This window comes from Berghia stephanieae, chromosome 9 (assembly GCF_034508935.2).
Source record: "Berghia stephanieae isolate SIO BIC M18660-M18661 chromosome 9, UCSD_Bste_1.3, whole genome shotgun sequence".
Classification (NCBI taxonomy): Eukaryota; Metazoa; Mollusca; class Gastropoda; order Nudibranchia; family Aeolidiidae; genus Berghia; species Berghia stephanieae.
In genome coordinates, this window is record NC_088368.1 from 483,689 (window position 1) to 501,554 (window position 17,866).

General features: G+C 40.6%; 3 protein-coding genes across 6 annotated transcripts in view; all 3 read left to right on the forward strand.

The window, feature by feature from the left end:
• The window catches only part of LOC144979426 (guanine nucleotide-binding protein-like 1), a 49,714-nt gene extending 35,497 nt beyond the window's left edge, over positions 1-14,217 (forward strand). For 3 of the 4 annotated variants that reach the window (XM_078926070.1, XM_078926069.1, XM_078926072.1), the window contains 4 exons: positions 5,154-5,279; positions 8,880-9,036; positions 10,930-11,070; positions 13,128-14,217. In XM_078926070.1, coding sequence (XP_078782196.1) covers positions 5,154-5,279; positions 8,880-9,036; positions 10,930-11,070; positions 13,128-13,303 — 600 coding nt within the window. In that variant the 3' untranslated portion in view covers positions 13,304-14,217. Of the gene's footprint in view, positions 1-99; positions 653-5,153; positions 5,280-8,879; positions 9,037-10,929; positions 11,071-13,127 lie in introns of those variants that run through there. The other variant, XM_078926071.1, reaches the window with a different exon arrangement.
• LOC144979431 (uncharacterized) overlaps positions 1-17,866 on the forward strand; it is a 198,183-nt gene that overhangs the window by 17,951 nt on the left and 162,366 nt on the right. The window lies entirely within an intron of this gene.
• Positions 585-4,445, forward strand: LOC144979428 (uncharacterized). Its single transcript, XM_078926073.1, has 5 exons — positions 585-1,034; positions 1,576-1,831; positions 2,268-2,711; positions 3,338-3,587; positions 3,807-4,445. The coding sequence occupies exons 1-5, from the start codon at positions 722-724 to the stop codon at positions 4,398-4,400; spliced, it is 1,857 nt and encodes a 618-aa protein (XP_078782199.1). The 5' UTR covers positions 585-721; the 3' UTR covers positions 4,401-4,445.

The following is a 17,866-nucleotide window of genomic DNA, read 5'->3' on the forward strand; positions in this document are numbered from 1 at the left end:
CACTGCAAACTTGGAATAGACGCTAAAGACAAATTTCCTTTATGGGATGACTAAAGGGAATCTATTTATGATGACCTTGACTGTTGTATGTCATTTCATGTGGTCTCTGTATCCCAAACCCCCGGTCACACCCAGCATTTCCAGACCATCTTCCTGACTCCCTGTTTTATGTCATTTCATGTGGTCTCTGTATCCCAAACCCCCGGTCACACCCAACATTTCCAGACCATCTTCCTGACTCCCTGTTTTATGTCATTTCATGTGGTCTCTGTATCCCAAACCCCCGGTCACACCCAGCATTTCCAGACCATCTTCCTGACCTGTCATCGTGGTTTTTCGCGGCCGCAATGGCAAATTTGCGGCCGCAAAATTCGCACTTTTCCGCAATTTACCGCAAATTTTACAAATTTCATGAAAAATCTAAATTTTTCACCATTATTTAACCCGAGTGGTTTTTTTAAAGTGGCGAATTTCCGAAAGTCAGCATCGTCCCTTTCTTTCATTTTCTCATAGCTCCTGGTCTGTTTAAACTGCTACTGGAAGCTGCCCAGTCTGGTTTTTAAACTGCCATACTACTAACAGACGTTACATTGCAATTAAAAGGAGTTTTTCTACTTTCACTTTCACCTTAGTGACGAGTGACGCTATTATTGTTATCTTCAATTGGTTTCGCTACCGGCGTTCTTTTCTCTTACATCTACTTGTTGATTACAAACTCGCTATGGACAAGTTCCTTGGTTTAGATATGAAGAAGGCAAAATGTGCTCGCCATGTCACTGCACACCAGCGACACTCAGAATACAGCCAGTGGACCCACGTCAGTGGTTCAAAGCTATTCTGCACACCATGCAACAAGGTTATTGACCACTTACGAAAGTCTTCTGTGGATAGCCACCGCAATTCCGCAGACCATAAAACAAAAGAAGAAAGAATGAAGAGGTCACATGCCACTGACGTGGATGAGAGTGAAGCGGTGAAGAAGCAGAGGACATTGGATTCTGTTTTGAAGAAACCGTCTACAGTTTCAACGCAAGGTGAGTGGTGCACCCTTTCCCTCTAAATGAGTACTTAGTTTTGGGTGAATATTGCTCTATAAATCTATACAATTACAACTATATAAAAGATGAGGGTATTATTATTACTATTATTATTATTATGATGATGATGATGATGATTATTATTATTATTATTATTATTATTATTATCATTGTTGTTCTTTTTATTATTACTTTGTGGTATAGTGAAAAGACACTCGCTTTAGGATCGGAAGGACCTGGGTTCGAGCCTCGCTCAGTGCATAGTTGAGTCCTTGGAGAAGGCTCTTTACTCACATTCTCTCATGAAATGGAGGTGTAAAATGAGTACCTGGCCGTTAACAGCGTTGTCTCTGTCCGAAAAAAATTGTAATATCCCCTAACAGGCTTCATGTCCCATCCTACCTGTTAAATGTTGCTGTTGGCCACGGACCCCTTGTAAAGTGCTTTGAGCACGTTTAGTGGATATTGCGCCATATAAAGCTTATTTTTTTTAAGCTATTCATATTAACAAACTATTTTTTAAATTTCTTTCTTTCAGCAAGAAATGATATCTGCAATGAAGTTGTTTCAATGTTTGCTGCAGCAAACATTCCCTTATCGAAGGTTGACCACCCAGCAGTCAGAAACTTCTTGCAGACAAGAGTTGAAAACGGTGGTGCCATTCCACAAGCTCATCAGCTGCAGGAATGCTACTTAAAGAGGGAGTTCACCAACAAAAAAGAAGTGGTGTATAAGAAAGTTATAAACAAGCCTGTGGCCATCATCTGTGATGAAATATCTGATGATGTTGGAAGGTGGGTTTTGTTTTTTGTTTTTGACTGACAATGTTTGTAGAAACTAAAGCGAAAGAGTAATTTATATATATGAGTAGGAGGCAGGTGAATACACACACACACACACACACACACACTCACGCACAATCATATATATATATATATATATATATATATATATATATATATATATATATATATATATATATATATATATATATATATATATATACCACACACACACACACACACACACATATATATATATATATATATATATATATATATATATATATATATATGGGCGTACTACACAACACAACATACACAGTGATCAGTTCGAATCCTTAGTTTGAATTCTATAATTAAATGCTGAGAGCAATTATGATATCACTTTTGCATCCTTCCCTATATGTTATTTTGTGTTTTCTCTTATTTGTATCGCCTATCTTTTCAGGTTTGTCCTCAATGTCTTAGCTGCACCACTGGAACCCTTGAGCGCTGATGTGGACAAAGTCCAAAGTTACCTCTTGGACACAAGATTTTTGTCTGTCACAAACCACACAACCGTTGCGACGGCCATAATTGAATGCTTAGTCTCCACTGGCATCAAGTTTACTGACGTCGTCACCGTAAACACAGACAATGCAGCATACATGAGGAAGGCTTTCAATGATGTATTGAAAGGGCTCATGCCAAATGCTACGCATATCACATGCATGGCTCATATCATGAGCCTAGTGGGTGATGCCTTCAGAAAGCCCTTCAATCGCACCAACAAATTCGTCAAAGCTGCAAATGCGATATTTTGGAACGCCAATGCCAGAAAGGCAAGATATCTGCGATTCCTGACACCACTCGTCAAATCTCCAAAGATGCCTCCAAACCCAATCGCTACACGGTGAGATTTTGAGAATTTTCCTTTCTTGGTCATGATTCATCTGGGTCTTTAAAAAAACTTTTTTCACCTAAAGGTGACACATTGTTAATATTGGATATTGACAAATAGGAGGGTCAGTCATTCTTATTACCTAATTTGATATGTTAGTAAACATATTTAGTAGTATCATGTTACAGTTATAGTAATCTGCTCCCTTTTTTTTGTTGAAAAGATGAGCTTTAATTAAGTATCTGACTGGGAAAGTGCTTGCTATGGCTTAATAGAATTGATTATTCCATTATGTTACCTTTTTAGATTGTCATCATTTTTTTATTTCAAAGTTAGTTTGCTTTAACCATTGATATAAGAAAATGCACTAGAATTTTTAAAAATAAATATTGGAAGCTATCTTGCACAATTATTTCGGGGTAAAGTAAGAGGGTCATAGTCAACCATTAAAGTCAATGCCTAACATTAGTCCTCACTAGGTCAAGTCATATGATGATGGTAAATTCAACAGACTATACTATAAGGCCAAAAACTGATAGATTAAGTAGGTATAATGTTATCTTCTTTTCAAATAAAAATTCAATTTAACAAATGAATTAAAAATGCATCATTTCTTTTACTTCCTTTTCAAAATCCAGATGGAATTGTTGGTTTGAAGCGGTCTCATACCATGAGAAAAATTTGCAGCACTTTGCCACATTCATTGCGAAGGAAATGGAGCACTGTGGGCGCACGGCTCCAGAGTCGTTAGTCTACTTGAATGATATCCTCTGCTCGGTGTCGGAGCGCCAGTTAATTCAAGCAGAGATGAGCTTTATAATCCAGCAGTCTCAGTCCATCGTTGTAGCTACTGATGTATTCCAAAGCCAACGTCCAATCGCCATGACAGTAAATATTCATTTTCTCCTCCTACCTTTAAATCTTATTTTATAAGATTAAGAGCAGGTATCATTATTAATGAAACGATTCCATCTTTGTTGAAACTCTGCCTTTGGACACAACATTATAGTTGAATGTCTTTGACTAGAGCAAGAAAAGAATTACAAAACAAAAATACTTTCTTATGTTTTTTAATCCTTGCCTTATTCTTATTTCTATTTTCACCAGGCGTGGTCAAAGCTCATGGAAATTAAGGACCAGTTTTCATCTTGCCATGTGACCCTACAAGATGTAGAAAGACACTGTCCGCATGACCTGGACCAACATCTCAAGCTTCAGCTCCAGGATAGTTTTTGTCAAGCTTTCTCTTTGGCCAATGAAAAGCTTGAGAAATATTCATCGACGGAAGGCCAACCAGGGATGGAATTATTGAAGGAGATACCTTTCTTCAATCCTTGCAATTTAGTGTTCATTGCTGACTCTGATATTGATTCTTTGACCATTCCTGGTATTCATGAAGTACCTCGTGTAGAAGTACTTCGATATAAAGAGTCTCTTGGTCCAAGAGCAGTGTCGGCATCTGGAGGCATTCCACTTGATCTGACTGTTTTTTGGAACAGTGTTAGCTCAGATGTTCCCCATCTTGCTACGCTGGCAAAGAGATACATATACACCTGCCTTAATTCTGCTGATGCTGAGAGGTCCTTCTCCATTTATAATCTTGTATTTTCAGACAGGAGAAGGCGGCTCAACGAAGCAAACTTAAAGGCTTTGGTGTTCCTTTATTATAACAGTTTTATTTCCTATGAATATCTTGTTTAATTAAATTTTGATACCTCTCTTTGCAGGTTTTTCGTACTTTGTTTTGATATAAGATTAAGATTGATGTTTTAAATCATTTTTCATTCTGATCTGCACCTGAGTGACTTTTGTGTGCATCTTCAGATCATTGTAGTATTTGGGGTCCCCGGGAACGAAAAAAAGTTATCCGATTAGTTAACAAAATTTGCAAAATTTGGCAATTTTTACGGCAAAATGTGGCAAATTTTTCTATTTTTTGTGGCAAAATTGTCATTTTTTTGTGGCAAAATTTGGCAAAATTTGGGATTTCAAATGGCAATTTTCCGCGATGCCAGCCTGACTCCCTGTTTTATGTCATTTCATGTGGTCTCTGTATCCCAAACCCCCGGTCACACCCAACATTTCCAGACCATCTTCCTGACTCCCTGTTTTATGTCATTTCATGTGGTCTCTGTATCCCAAACCCCCGGTCACACCCAGCATTTCCAGACCATCTTCCTGACTCCCTGTTTTATGTCATTTCATGTGGTCTCTGTATCCCAAACCCCTGGTCACACCCAGCATTTCCAGACCATCTTCCTGACTCCCTGTTTTATGTCATTTCAGGTGGTCTCTGTATCCCAAACCCCCGGTCACACCCAGCATTTCCAGACCATCTTCCTGACTCCCTGTTTTATGTCATTTCAGGTGGTCTCTGTAACTGTATCCCACACCCCCGGTCACACCCAACATTTCCAGACCATCTTCCTGACTCCCTGTTGTATGTCATTTCAGGTGGTCTCTGTATCCCAAACCCCCGGTCACACCCAGCATTTCCAGACCATCTTCCTGACTCCCACCGTCAGGCTATGTGACTGTCCAGGCCTCGTCTTTCCTTCTGTCGTACCCAAAGCTTTGCAGGTAAGCCAGGTATATTAATTTTTGGATATAAAATTAGGCAAAATAATTTTTCTTTGGTCGTCTGTATCTACACATAATAGCCTTAAAGCTAATAGAATAGCCATGCAAAATTTCAGTGCAATACACCAACCAGTTTTCCAGACAAACACTATGGTTGGACATGAATTATGAAACGAAGAAGACCCGTGATATTGTCAGAATGTTCATTTCGTAGGTTTAAAAAGTTAAACTTCAAACACTGACATTGTGTGATCAACTAAAGGTTTTAAAAACTTTGGCTTTAAAAAAACAAACTTGAATATTTATATAGCACATTATCCACTTAACAGACTCAAAGCATTTTACAAGGGTCCCAAGCTAACAGCAACACTTAACATGTAGGAAGAGACATGACACCTGTGAGACATTTTTTTTTTTTTCGTTAGAGTTATTGTAATGGTTTAGTTAGATACTCATTTTGCACCTGAGTACAATGAGAGAATGTGAGTAAAAAGCCTTTTCCAAGGATTTAAACTATGTGCCCCTGAGAGTGGAACTCAAACCCTGGACCTTCCAATCCAAAGGCAAGTTTTACCACAAGACAAGATCACAGTGAGAGAAAGAGTGAACAAAGGAGTTTTTAGAAAACGATGGGATTGCCACGTGTCCTCCAACCGTCCAATTGGTGATTCATGGGATAGCCATGTGTCCTCCAACCGTCCAATTGGTGATTCATGGGATAGCCACGTGTCCTCCATCCGTCCAATTGGTGATTCATGGGATAGCCACGTGTCCTCCATCCGTCCAATTGGTGATTCATGGGATAGCCACGTGTCCTCCATCCGTCCAATTGGTGATTCATGGGATAGCCACGTGTCCTCCATCCGTCCAATTGGTGATTCATGGGATAGCCACGTGTCCTCCACCCGTCCAATTAGTGATTCATGGGATAGCCACGTGTCCTCCACCCATCCAATTGGTGATTCATGGGATAGCCACGTGTCCTCCAACCGTCCAATTGGTGATTCATGGGATAGCCATGTGTCCTCCACCCATCCAATTAGTGATTCATGGGATAGCCATGTGTCCTCCAACCGTCCAATTGGTGATTCATGGATAGCCATGTGTCCTCCACCCGTCCAATTAGTGATTCATGGGATAGCCACGTGTCCTCCAACCGTCCAATTGGTGATTCATGGGATAGCCACGTGTCCTCCACCCGTCCAATTAGTGATTCATGGGATAGCCATGTGTCCTCCAACCGTCCAATTGGTGATTCATGGGATAGCCATGTGTCCTCCAACCGTCCAATTAGTGATTCATGGGATAGCCACGTGTCCTCCAACCGTCCAATTGGTGATTCATGGGATAGCCACGTGTCCTCCACCCGTCCAATTAGTGATTCATGGGATAGCCACGTGTCCTCCATCCGTCCAATTGGTGATTCATCGGATAGCCATGTGTCCTCCAACCGTCCAATTGGTGATTCATGGGATAGCCACGTGTCCTCCAACCGTCCAATTGGTGATTCATGGGATAGCCACGTGTCCTCTATCCGTCCAGTTGGTGATTCATGGGATAGCCACGTGTCCTCCATCCGTCCAATTGGTGATTCATGGGATAGCCATGTGTCCTCCAACCGTCCAATTAGTGATTCATGGGATAGCCACGTGTCCTCCAACCGTCCAATTGGTGATTCATGGGATAGCCATGTGTCCTCCACCCATCCAATTAGTGATTCATGGGATAGCCATGTGTCCTCCAACCGTCCAATTGGTGATTCATGGGATAGCCATGTGTCCTCCACCCGTCCAATTAGTGATTCATGGATAGCCACGTGTCCTCCAACCGTCCAATTGGTGATTCATGGGATAGCCACGTGTCCTCCACCCGTCCAATTAGTGATTCATGGGATAGCCATGTGTCCTCCAACCGTCCAATTGGTGATTCATGGATAGCCATGTGTCCTCCAACCGTCCAATTAGTGATTCATGGGATAGCCACGTGTCCTCCAACCGTCCAATTGGTGATTCATGGGATAGCCACGTGTCCTCCACCCGTCCAATTAGTGATTCATGGGATAGCCACGTGTCCTCCATCCGTCCAATTGGTGATTCATCGGATAGCCATGTGTCCTCCAACCGTCCAATTGGTGATTCATGGGATAGCCACGTGTCCTCCAACCGTCCAATTGGTGATTCATGGGATAGCCACGTGTCCTCTATCCGTCCAGTTGGTGATTCATGGGATAGCCACGTGTCCTCCATCCGTCCAATTGGTGATTCATGGGATAGCCATGTGTCCTCCAACCGTCCAATTAGTGATTCATGGGATAGCCATGTGTCCTCCAACCGTCCAATTGGTGATTCATGGGATAGCCACGTGTCCTCCACCCGTCCAATTAGTGATTCATGGGATAGCCACGTGTCCTCCATCCGTCCAATTGGTGATTCATGGGATAGCCATGTGTCCTCCACCCGTCCAATTAGTGATTCATGGGATAGCCATGTGTCCTCCACCCATCCAATTAGTGATTCATGGGATAGCCATGTGTCCTCCATCCGTCCAATTGGTGATTCATGGGATAGCCACGTGTCCTCCATCCGTCCAATTGGTGATTCATTTTATGACAGATTGGAAACAAAAGTGTGAAAAGAATTTCAAATTCTGTTTTTCAACCAACAAAACAAACAAAAGAATTTCAAATTCTGTTTTTCAACCAACAAAACAAACAAAAGAATTTCAAATTCTATTTTTCGACCAACAAAACAAACAAAAGAATTTCAAATTCTATTTTTCGACCAACAAAACAAACAAAAGAATTTCAAATTCTATTTTTCGACCAACAAAACAAAGTTTTTCCGGCCCATTCTTCTACAATTATTCGGCAAAAATGTTTTTTGCAGCAAGGAGAGTGGATACATGGAACAGATTGAAATTTATAACTAAAGACTACAAAACTATAAATAATTTCAAACATGCAATTGACAGGGAGCATTTATAACTTAAAATATGAATTTGATGGAAAAAAAATAAAATTGATTGATCTATTTTTGATTGTGTATGATGTCAATGATGATCATAGTTATGATGTCAGATCTAGGAATGTTTTATCGGGACGTTTTGTCTATTTTTATCACAGGGTATTTAAAGGCATTTGACCTAAGCACCCCCTTATTATGATATGTGTGGTGATCTGGCAAAACCTGTCTGATGTAGAAAAATTTTGAATCTCGTGCTATTGCATAATTCAATAGAGGCGCCATTTCTGAACAAAATGCAGTGTAAAATTTGTAATTTTCTCAATTAGGACAGAAGTTACACAAATTTAACGAGAGGGGGAATCCAAAAAAATTCTAATGAAGAAAATCGCTATTAAAGACAAGACATGCATATTTACCATGCTTCGATAGAGCTCAGAAAAATAAATCATTGAATTAACTTTAAACAAAAATCATGTAGACAACTATTTTCCACTTTTATTCGCTCGTATCTCAAAACTCGACATCAGTACACATATATCTGTTGTGTTATGTTATGTTATAAATCCTCATTAGAACAAAATTATTTGATTCCATACCATACTAATCCAACCCATCCCCCCACCCCTGTTCTGTCCAGGTGATAGCTGGCATCTTCCCCGTGTCTCAGGTCAGAGAACCGTACTCGGTGGTCCAGTACCTGGCAGAACGCATGGACCTCCCAGCCCTCCTTAGAGTACGCCGACCACCAGATTGTGACACGGATTATCAGTGGTCAGCGTTTGACATCTGTGAAGGTTTGACCCTTTTTTGGTGTTGGCACGTTTCCCTCTCAGTCAAGGACCCTGGTCAGGGCCAGGGCAAAACAAGTAATCTCATTGCAAGACAAAGACAAAAAGTAACAGATAAATGGGGATAGAAGACACAGAAAGTGACCTCCTGCCCACCCTTTATTTGTTACTTTTTGTCCTTGTCTTAGAATGAGATTAATTGTTTTGTCCTTGCCAGAGTCCTTGAATGAGAGGGCAACAGTCAAACGTGTATTATTAGTTCAGGGAGATATTTTTTTCTTGTAAATCATCTCTTTTATGTTCTGTAATATTTTTTTCCTTGTAAATCAGCTTTTATGTTATGTAATATTTTTTTCTTGTAAATCATCTCTTTTATGTTCTGTAATATTTTTTTCCTTGTAAATCAGCTTTTATGTTCTGTAATATTTTTTCCTTGTAAATCATCTCTTTTATGTTCTGTAATATTTTTTTCCTTGTAAATCATCTCTTTTATGTTCTGTAATATTTTTTTCCTTGTAAATCTGCTTTTATGTTCTGTAATATTTTTTCCTTGTAAATCATCTCTTTTATGTTCTGTAATATTATTTTCCTTGTAAATCATCTCTTTTATGTTCTGTAATATTTTTTTCCTTGTAAATCATCTCTTTAATGTTCTGTAATATTTTTTTCCTTGTAAATCATCTCTTTTATGCTCTGTAATATTTTTTTCCTTGTAAATCATCTCTTTAATGTTCTGTAATATTTTGTTTTGTTTTGAAAACATTTAAGTGTTTTCGTCTTCATGGGATTCTGTGCTTGTGTCTGGATGGGACTTTTAGGTGATCTCAAACAAAGCATGTTGATAGCTTGCTCTCGGAATCAATGTCTTTTGTGCGGATGTGTGGTTCATTAGTATGACACTCACCTTTGGACCGGGAGGAACTGGGTTTGAGTCCCGCTCTGCGCAACGCATAGTTAAGTCCTTGGAAAAGGCTATTTACTTGCATTCTCTCACTGTCCTCAGATGTAAAATGAGTACCTGGGCATTAATAGCGTTGTCTCTGTCAGAAAAAATGTAATATCGTCTAACAGGCATCATGTCATGTCCTACATGTTAAGTGTTGCTGTTGGTTGGGGACCCTTTGTAAAGCACTTGGAGCACATTTAATGGATTTTGCATTCTATATAAAAATCTGTACCCTATTTAAATCAGTCCCCTTTGTCTTAACTCATGTGCTTTCATTGTGAATCCAGATTATTTTTGTTACTATCCTGTCTTTCTTTCTACTGACGCTGAAACAAGCTAAAAGTGTTGCAAGTGCAGGGGTGAATGCCTGGAGGGACAGGATTAGTGTGATGTGACAGATAGAATTGATGTGTATAAGGTGTGCGGTGGTGGGTACGGTGTGTCGGTGGTGGGCACCGTGTGTTGGTGGTGGGCATGGTGTGTCGTGGTGGGCATGGTTTGTGCAGTGGTGGGCACGGTGTGTGCAGTGGTGGGCACGGTGTGTGCAGTGGTGGGCACGGTGTGTGCAGTGGTGGGCACGGTTTGTGCAGTGGTGGGCACGGTGTGTGCAGTGGTGGGCACGGTGTGTGCAGTGGTGGGCACGGTGTGTGCAGTGGTGGGCACGGTGTGTGCAGTGGTGGGCACGGTGTGTGCAGTGGTGGGCACGGTGTGTGCAGTGGTGGGCACGGTGTGTGCAGTGGTGGGCACGGTGTGTGCAGTGGTGGGCACGGTGTGTGCAGTGGTGGGCACGGTGTGCCTTTTGCATCTTATGGACTTGAACTTGAAATTCCATCAAACCCTTGAAAACAAACCATCTGACTTTGGTCAAGCCTAAGACATATCATTATCATTCTACACACTGTACCTATGACTATGACTCCAGCCAATGCCGTGGCATTCCTCCTGTCTTTCAGCCTGGGCCATCAAATGTGGATTCGTCACTCCAAAAGCCTCCCGACCAGATCTATACAGAGCTGCCAACAACATTTTAAGGCTGGCTGTGTCTGGACAGATTCGCCTTTGCTTTAAACCCCCGGAATATTCCAGTCAGACAGGTATGTGTGTTTGTGTGTGTGTTTGTTTTATTCCAGTCAGACAGGTGTGTGTGTTTGTGTTTGTGATGCGTTTTTATTAAATTTATTTCGGTGATCCAATAGGAAAGAAAGGTAATGTCAAAAACTGGTTCCTATTTCATTGGAAGTGTAAAACCATTCTTCCAGAGGACTGGATATTTACTTTGTGTAATTTAACCTCTGGTTTCAGGGTGATGGCATCTTGTTTTCTAGCCTAAATACATGCTAGTCCTCAATACACATCATCCATCCTTGCTCTTTTACATCCCATAATCCTAAGAATCTGCCCATACATCCTGCTACTGAAATAGCTATGTCATCTTTATGTAACCTATTCATGATTAGTACTCCGAAGGACCGGTTACATACACACTTCCATGGATTTAGGAACCAAAAGAGTGGAGGGTTTGATGTCACGACTTTTCTTCCCTATTCTCTCTAGTGAGTTTGGTTTGGTTTGCATTTGGATGTTTTTGAAGTCTTAGGACTGTGAGAAATTTGCCAGGAACTTTTGGGAAACATGGCCATGATTTTTGTCTAAGACTAAATCCATGTTTTCTATCATCGACTTCTGTTCTCCTTTTTATCTAAGAAGAGTCTTGTCTTCCTGTGCAGCTGTGGTATCTTGTGGTATGAGACTGAGACTCGCCTTCAGATTGGAAGTTCCAGGGCTCGAGTCACACTCTAAATAGCTGTTGGCTTGGGACCCCTAATAAAGTGCTTTGAGCTCTTCTGGCATGTTTTCAGCATAATAATTAATTAAATTGATTTCGTCACAAAAAAACTACTCATATTTCGTTTTTCATTTGCTAGTTGAATATGTCATCCTATAAAAACCCTTGATTGACTAATTATGCTACAACTATCAACTAGGGACAACAGCAGAATGACACATTCCCTGTAAATAGTTTGACCGCTATAAACAGGTATTGTAAGCCATGGAAAATTTTCCATTTTGTGGACAATAAAGATTTATTATTCTTATTGTTATTCATCTTCTTCTTCTAATTATTATTCTTACACAATTTTGTGTGTGGTACATTATATCCTGCTGGCAGATGTTGTAAGTATTTTACCTAAATACATAGCACCATTACCCACACCCATCATCACGTAGTCAAGGCTTTGGCATCTGTCAATCACATGTCATGTGACAAGTCCACAATGAAATCGCTTCCAGTCCCAGACTCAAAACACCAGCCGAATATGACCGTCGGTCACCACGCTTGTCCCCCCAGTGAACGTGACCGTCCGTCACCACGCTTGTCCCCCTGTGAACGTGACCGTCCATCACCACGCTTGTCCCCCAGTGAACGTGACCGTCCGTCACCACGCTTGTCCCCCAGTGAACGTGACTGTCCGTCACCATGCTTGTCCCCCCATTGAACGTGACTGTCCATCACCATGCTTGTCCCCCAGTGAACGTGACCGTCCGTCACCACGCTTGTCCCCCAGTGAACGTGACCGTCCATCACCACGCTTGTTCCCCAGTGAACGTGACCGTCCGTCACCATGCTTGTCCCCCAGTGAACGTGACCGTCTGTCACCATGCTTGTCCCCCCATTGAACGTGACTGTCCATCACCATGCTTGTCCCCCCAGTGAACGTGACCGTCCGTCACCACGCTTGTCCCCCAGTCATCTGACCGCAGAGGCTGGGATTTCCCCTAAGTACATCAATCGATTCTGTTCATCGTGAGAATTAGCCACAGATCGTATGCCAGTTGCTTTTAAAAAATTGCCAAAACTCAAAATTTTTTTTAAAGGTGAATTCTGCTGCAAATATTTTTTTAAAAAATTTAAATAAAGAGAAGAAAAAAAGACAAAACGATGAAATCTGCAGCAAAGGAAGGCAAAATTATGCAGATGCTGTGTCATTTTCCTGGAGGGACAACTGTCTACTTGATACAGGACAGTAGATTTACAAATAGAGCTTGTCATTGATTTAATAGTAGTGTCAAGTCAGGCTTCACATTTCAATCAATTGAGAATTTTCGTGATAAATGTCTGCATTGTCTAACTATTTCATTCTAAATCCAGATGAGTTGAGATCCGACCCTGAGACCCATTGGCTTCACAGACAATTCCAGGCCAGAATGGAACAAGGTGCTCTTGGTGGTGACGACAGTAGTGATGACAAAGGCAAGGAGGAAGATGATGACGATAACAAAGATGATGATAAGGATAAGACGAATTTCAATGATTTGATGAGGTAGACACGTTCAAACCCCATGGGTACCATCACATTTTGGACATCGACCAAAATCAACAATTTGACAAATTTATCATCAATTGAATTCAATCCATTCTGACTACTGATTATAACCTTGAAGCCCCGGTCCACCCAGCAGTCATTGGGAAGCTGGCTCTGTACTTTGCAATAGACTATTGCCCTGTCAAAAGGGTAGCAAGCAATTATTATTGTCCATTTCACACCATAGAAAATCAGGTTCCAATAGTCGCATGGACCTAATGACTCTTTTTCCCCTCCCGGCTCTGGCCAGGATCTTTTGTTGTGAGTGATAGTGATAGGAATCATCAGATGTCTTTGTTTTCTCTGTGAGAGTCGAGGTATTTTTGTTTTGTAACAAATCTTCATATGAGTGCTTAGGGGATTTATTCCAAACCATGGAAATGTGAATGACCCTTGATGGTGGGGACATCCCATAGTGGGCAGGGAAGTACTTGTTGTGTGGTGGGGACATCCCATAGTGGGCAGGGAAGTACTTGTTGTGTCGTGGGGACATCCCATAGTGGGCAGGGAAGTACTTGTTGTGTCGTGGGGACATCCCATAGTGGGCAGGGAAGTACTTGTTGTGTGGTGTCAGGTAAACAAAAATCCACTCAATTTTGTTGTTTCTTTATCCAGTTTATTATTAACTATTCTGTCTTTATTGCTACAACATCAATATCCAACAACCTTGACCCTGGCAATATACAAGAATGGCACTCGCTATTGGACTGACAAAATTCCACAGACTTTAAAACAAATAATTATAATGTATAGTATTAGTATTCTCTATTGTCTTCTGGCACTTTTCTACTCACTTCATATCTTGTTGTTACCAACATAAGTGCCTGCTCCACTCACTTTTCTGAATTAAAAATTCACCCCATACACCGGAGCATACTCAATGTCTCAATTTTTCTATGTTATATGTTTGTGATGAGAATATTGGCTATTAAGCTTAACTGCTGGTCAAAATTACTTTGCGATGGTGGTGAACGAATCGGCGATCTCAAGAAGTGGGTGAGAGAGGGATCTAGAAATGACTTTGGGTTTGAAACGAATATTTTTGTGTTCGTGGATAGCTCACACGGTAGAGCCACGCTCTCACCTGCCAGGCGGAGTTGTCGTACCAATAAGGTCGCAGGTTCAAACCCCACCACCGCCGCGAAAAAATTTTTTTATTCTCTATTGTCTTCTGGCACTTTTCTACTCACTTCATATCTTAGTATTAGTACAGTATAAATTTATGGAGGGTGTCGGTGTCCAACTGAAGCATGCGTCTCAGAGAGACAACAATGCAGGGCTTCTGCAATAGACTCGTCTTGTATAGACCTGTACATCTGTGGATGAATATGAAAGGTGCCAGATAATTGTTTGTTTTCAAGGGGTTTACGGCGCTTGCAACACATTAAGGTTATATCAGCACCAGTAAAAAGTAAGAAAATTGGATAGTCGAAAGTTCTAGAATTACAATTGAAGCATCCAAGAGAGAGTAAGACAAAGGGGAATTGGGAACAAAATAGGGATCAGATGTAGATTCCAAGAGAATATAACTAATGTACTTAGGCTGATATCACCTATAAGTCACCCAGACACAAGCACAAGATCCAACAAAGAGGAATACACTCAAATGCTTACATTTCATTATACATTAAAATAACAATATCTCCCAAAACAATAACTACCCGTATGCATTTGACTGTTTCCCTCCCAGCTAGGACTCCGGCCAGGGTCGGGACAAAACCAAGCAATCTCATACCAAGACAAAGACAGAAAGCATGTTGGAAAACAGATATAAGGAGATATAAATAGAAGACACGGTAAGTACCTGCCTGCTCACTGTGGAGGTCGTGAATTGTTTTTGTTTTTAAGGGTTTTACGGCGCTTGCAACACATTTAGGTTATATCAGCGCCAGTAAAAAGCAAGACATGGGATAGTAAAAAGTTCTAGAATTACAATCAAAGCACAAAAGAAAAGGTAAGACAAAGGGGAATTGGTTCAAATAGGGAACAGATGTAGATTCCAAGAGCACACCGTCAAAGGACTTAGTTTGAGATCACCTAAAAGTCTCATCCAGACTCAAGCACAAGTCCCAACTAAGAGGAATACACTCAAATGTTTACCAATCATATAATATAATATGTAAACTAAACATAATACAATGCATAACAGAGAGATGATTTACAAGGAAAAAAATATCATCTCCCAAAACTATAACTATACATTCGACTATATCTCTCCCAGCCAAGGAACTCCGACAAGGATCAGGACAAAACTAAGTAATCTCATTCCAAGACAATGACAGGAAACAATTGGAAAACGGGTATGGGGGGATAGAAGACACAGCATGTACCTCCCTGCCCACTATGGGAGGTCAGGATCCCCACCCAGGTGCTAGATAAAGCAAGACAGAAAAATACAAGAATTGTTCAGTTCTTTCTCTTACACCGGTGGGTGCCTGCTCTTAATTTGACACTTGTCGTGTATGTTTAGTCACATGACAAAATAACGGGATTGTTGTTATTGTAAGGCATCTCTGTTGGATTCAAGTATACCACACAAGGACTTACATGGTTTCAGTGGGACCCCTTGATATATATATATATATGTGTGTGTGTGTGTGTATAAGAGGCTGTGCCAAAAGGTTGTGTAACGTTTGCCCGACACAAAAATACTCCAATACTAAATGTTTAATTAATTGTCCTGTCCTTAAAACGATTGTTTAAAAATACCTTCTATTCATGAGATTTAAAATTGACTTTTGGTCAAAAGGCCTAAAGTACGTCAGTTTGTCTAGATTGACGCCATCAAAATGGGAGTGTCCTAAATTCATGCAACTGAGCACAATTGGAACATTTGCCACAAGATTGTTATATTTTTCAATGCCAGACCCCCAAAATTAGGTTGCAAAACTGGTATCAACACAGATAATTTATATTTTTCATCAAAAATGTTTTTTAACCTATATTGATGATACAGAATGATTAAAACCGGCCAATATAGGCAATTAATCATTTTTAGAAAAGACCCAAACCGCCCCTTATGATGTAAACAATAAACCAAAAAAAATGGGTGATCTACCTCCTCCTATAGAATAAGTTTCTCAAATGTTAAAAAAGCGTGGACAGAATATCAACTTTGTCACTTGTTTTCTTTGTTGTGTGTGTGTGTGTGTGTGGGGGGGGGGGGTTGGGGGTCACTATTTAACCCAGAGGACGTGAATGTTTCCCTTAGTTTTGGAGTATTTTTGTGGCACACGTAACAAAAACGGCATTTTGCCACTGCCCGAGATCCTCATGTGTGGAAAAAAACCCTTGGCACACGTAACAAAAACGACATTTTGCCACTGCCCGAGATCCTCATGTGTGGAAAAAAACCCTATCTGTTATAACTGGTCAGACGGTGACCCTATCTGTGATAACTGGTCAGACGGTGACCCTATCTGTGACAAATGGTCAGACAGTGACCCTATCTGTGATAACTTGTCAGACGGTGACCCTATCTGTGATAATTGGTCAGACGGTGACCCTATATGTGATAACTGGTCAGACGGTGACCCTATCTGTGGTAACTGGTCAGACGATGACCCGATCTGTTATAAATGGTCAGACGGTGACCCTATCTGTGATAACTGGTCAGACAGTGACCCTATCTATGATAACTGGTCAGATGGTGACCCTATCTTTGATAACTGGTCAGACGGTGACCCTATCTGTGATAAATGGTCAGATAGTGACCCCATCTGTGACAAATGGTCAGACGGTGACCCTATCTGTGATAAATGGTCAGACGGTGACCCTATCTGTGATAAATGGTCAGACAGTGACCCTATCTGTGATAACTGGTCAGACAGTGACCCTATCTGTGATAATTGGTCAGACGGTGACCCTATCTGTGATAATTGGTCAGACGGTGACCCCATCTGTGATAAATGGTCAGACGGTGACCCTATCTGTGATAAATGGTCAGAGTAGAGATTTTAAACAAAACAAACAAGACAGCCAGTTGAGCTAGTGAGATTATGAATGGCTGAAAGGTCAACTGAACACAGTTGTATTTTGTATACAATAAAACTAGAAGGGGGACAATTTCATAGTAAAATCATCATTGGTCATTAGATAGGAAATTATAAATAAACTGTTTATGAATGGTGAAATAATAACATGAGGGCATGGCATGGACATCCTCCATTGTTAAAACACGAGGGTTGGATTTGACTCCAAGCTGATCCAACAACAACAAAAACTACTTATTAAATTATTACCGTAGTCCTTCATGAGGTTAACTTGTGATTGATTTTTTTTCATTTTTGTACAAACATCTACCAGAGAGACCGATACAAAACTAGCACAAGGGAATTTTATTTAATTTACATAACTAAAACTTTGGAACAAAAAATGCTTCTTCTGTGGACAGATTCACAACAATGCTGGATACAGAAATAATAAAATAAGTTTAATTATGATTAAATTGAAATACACAGTAGGGTATTCAAAGGTCTGTTTGTCTAAATCACCTTTTATATGATACTGGAATTGCTCTCATTAT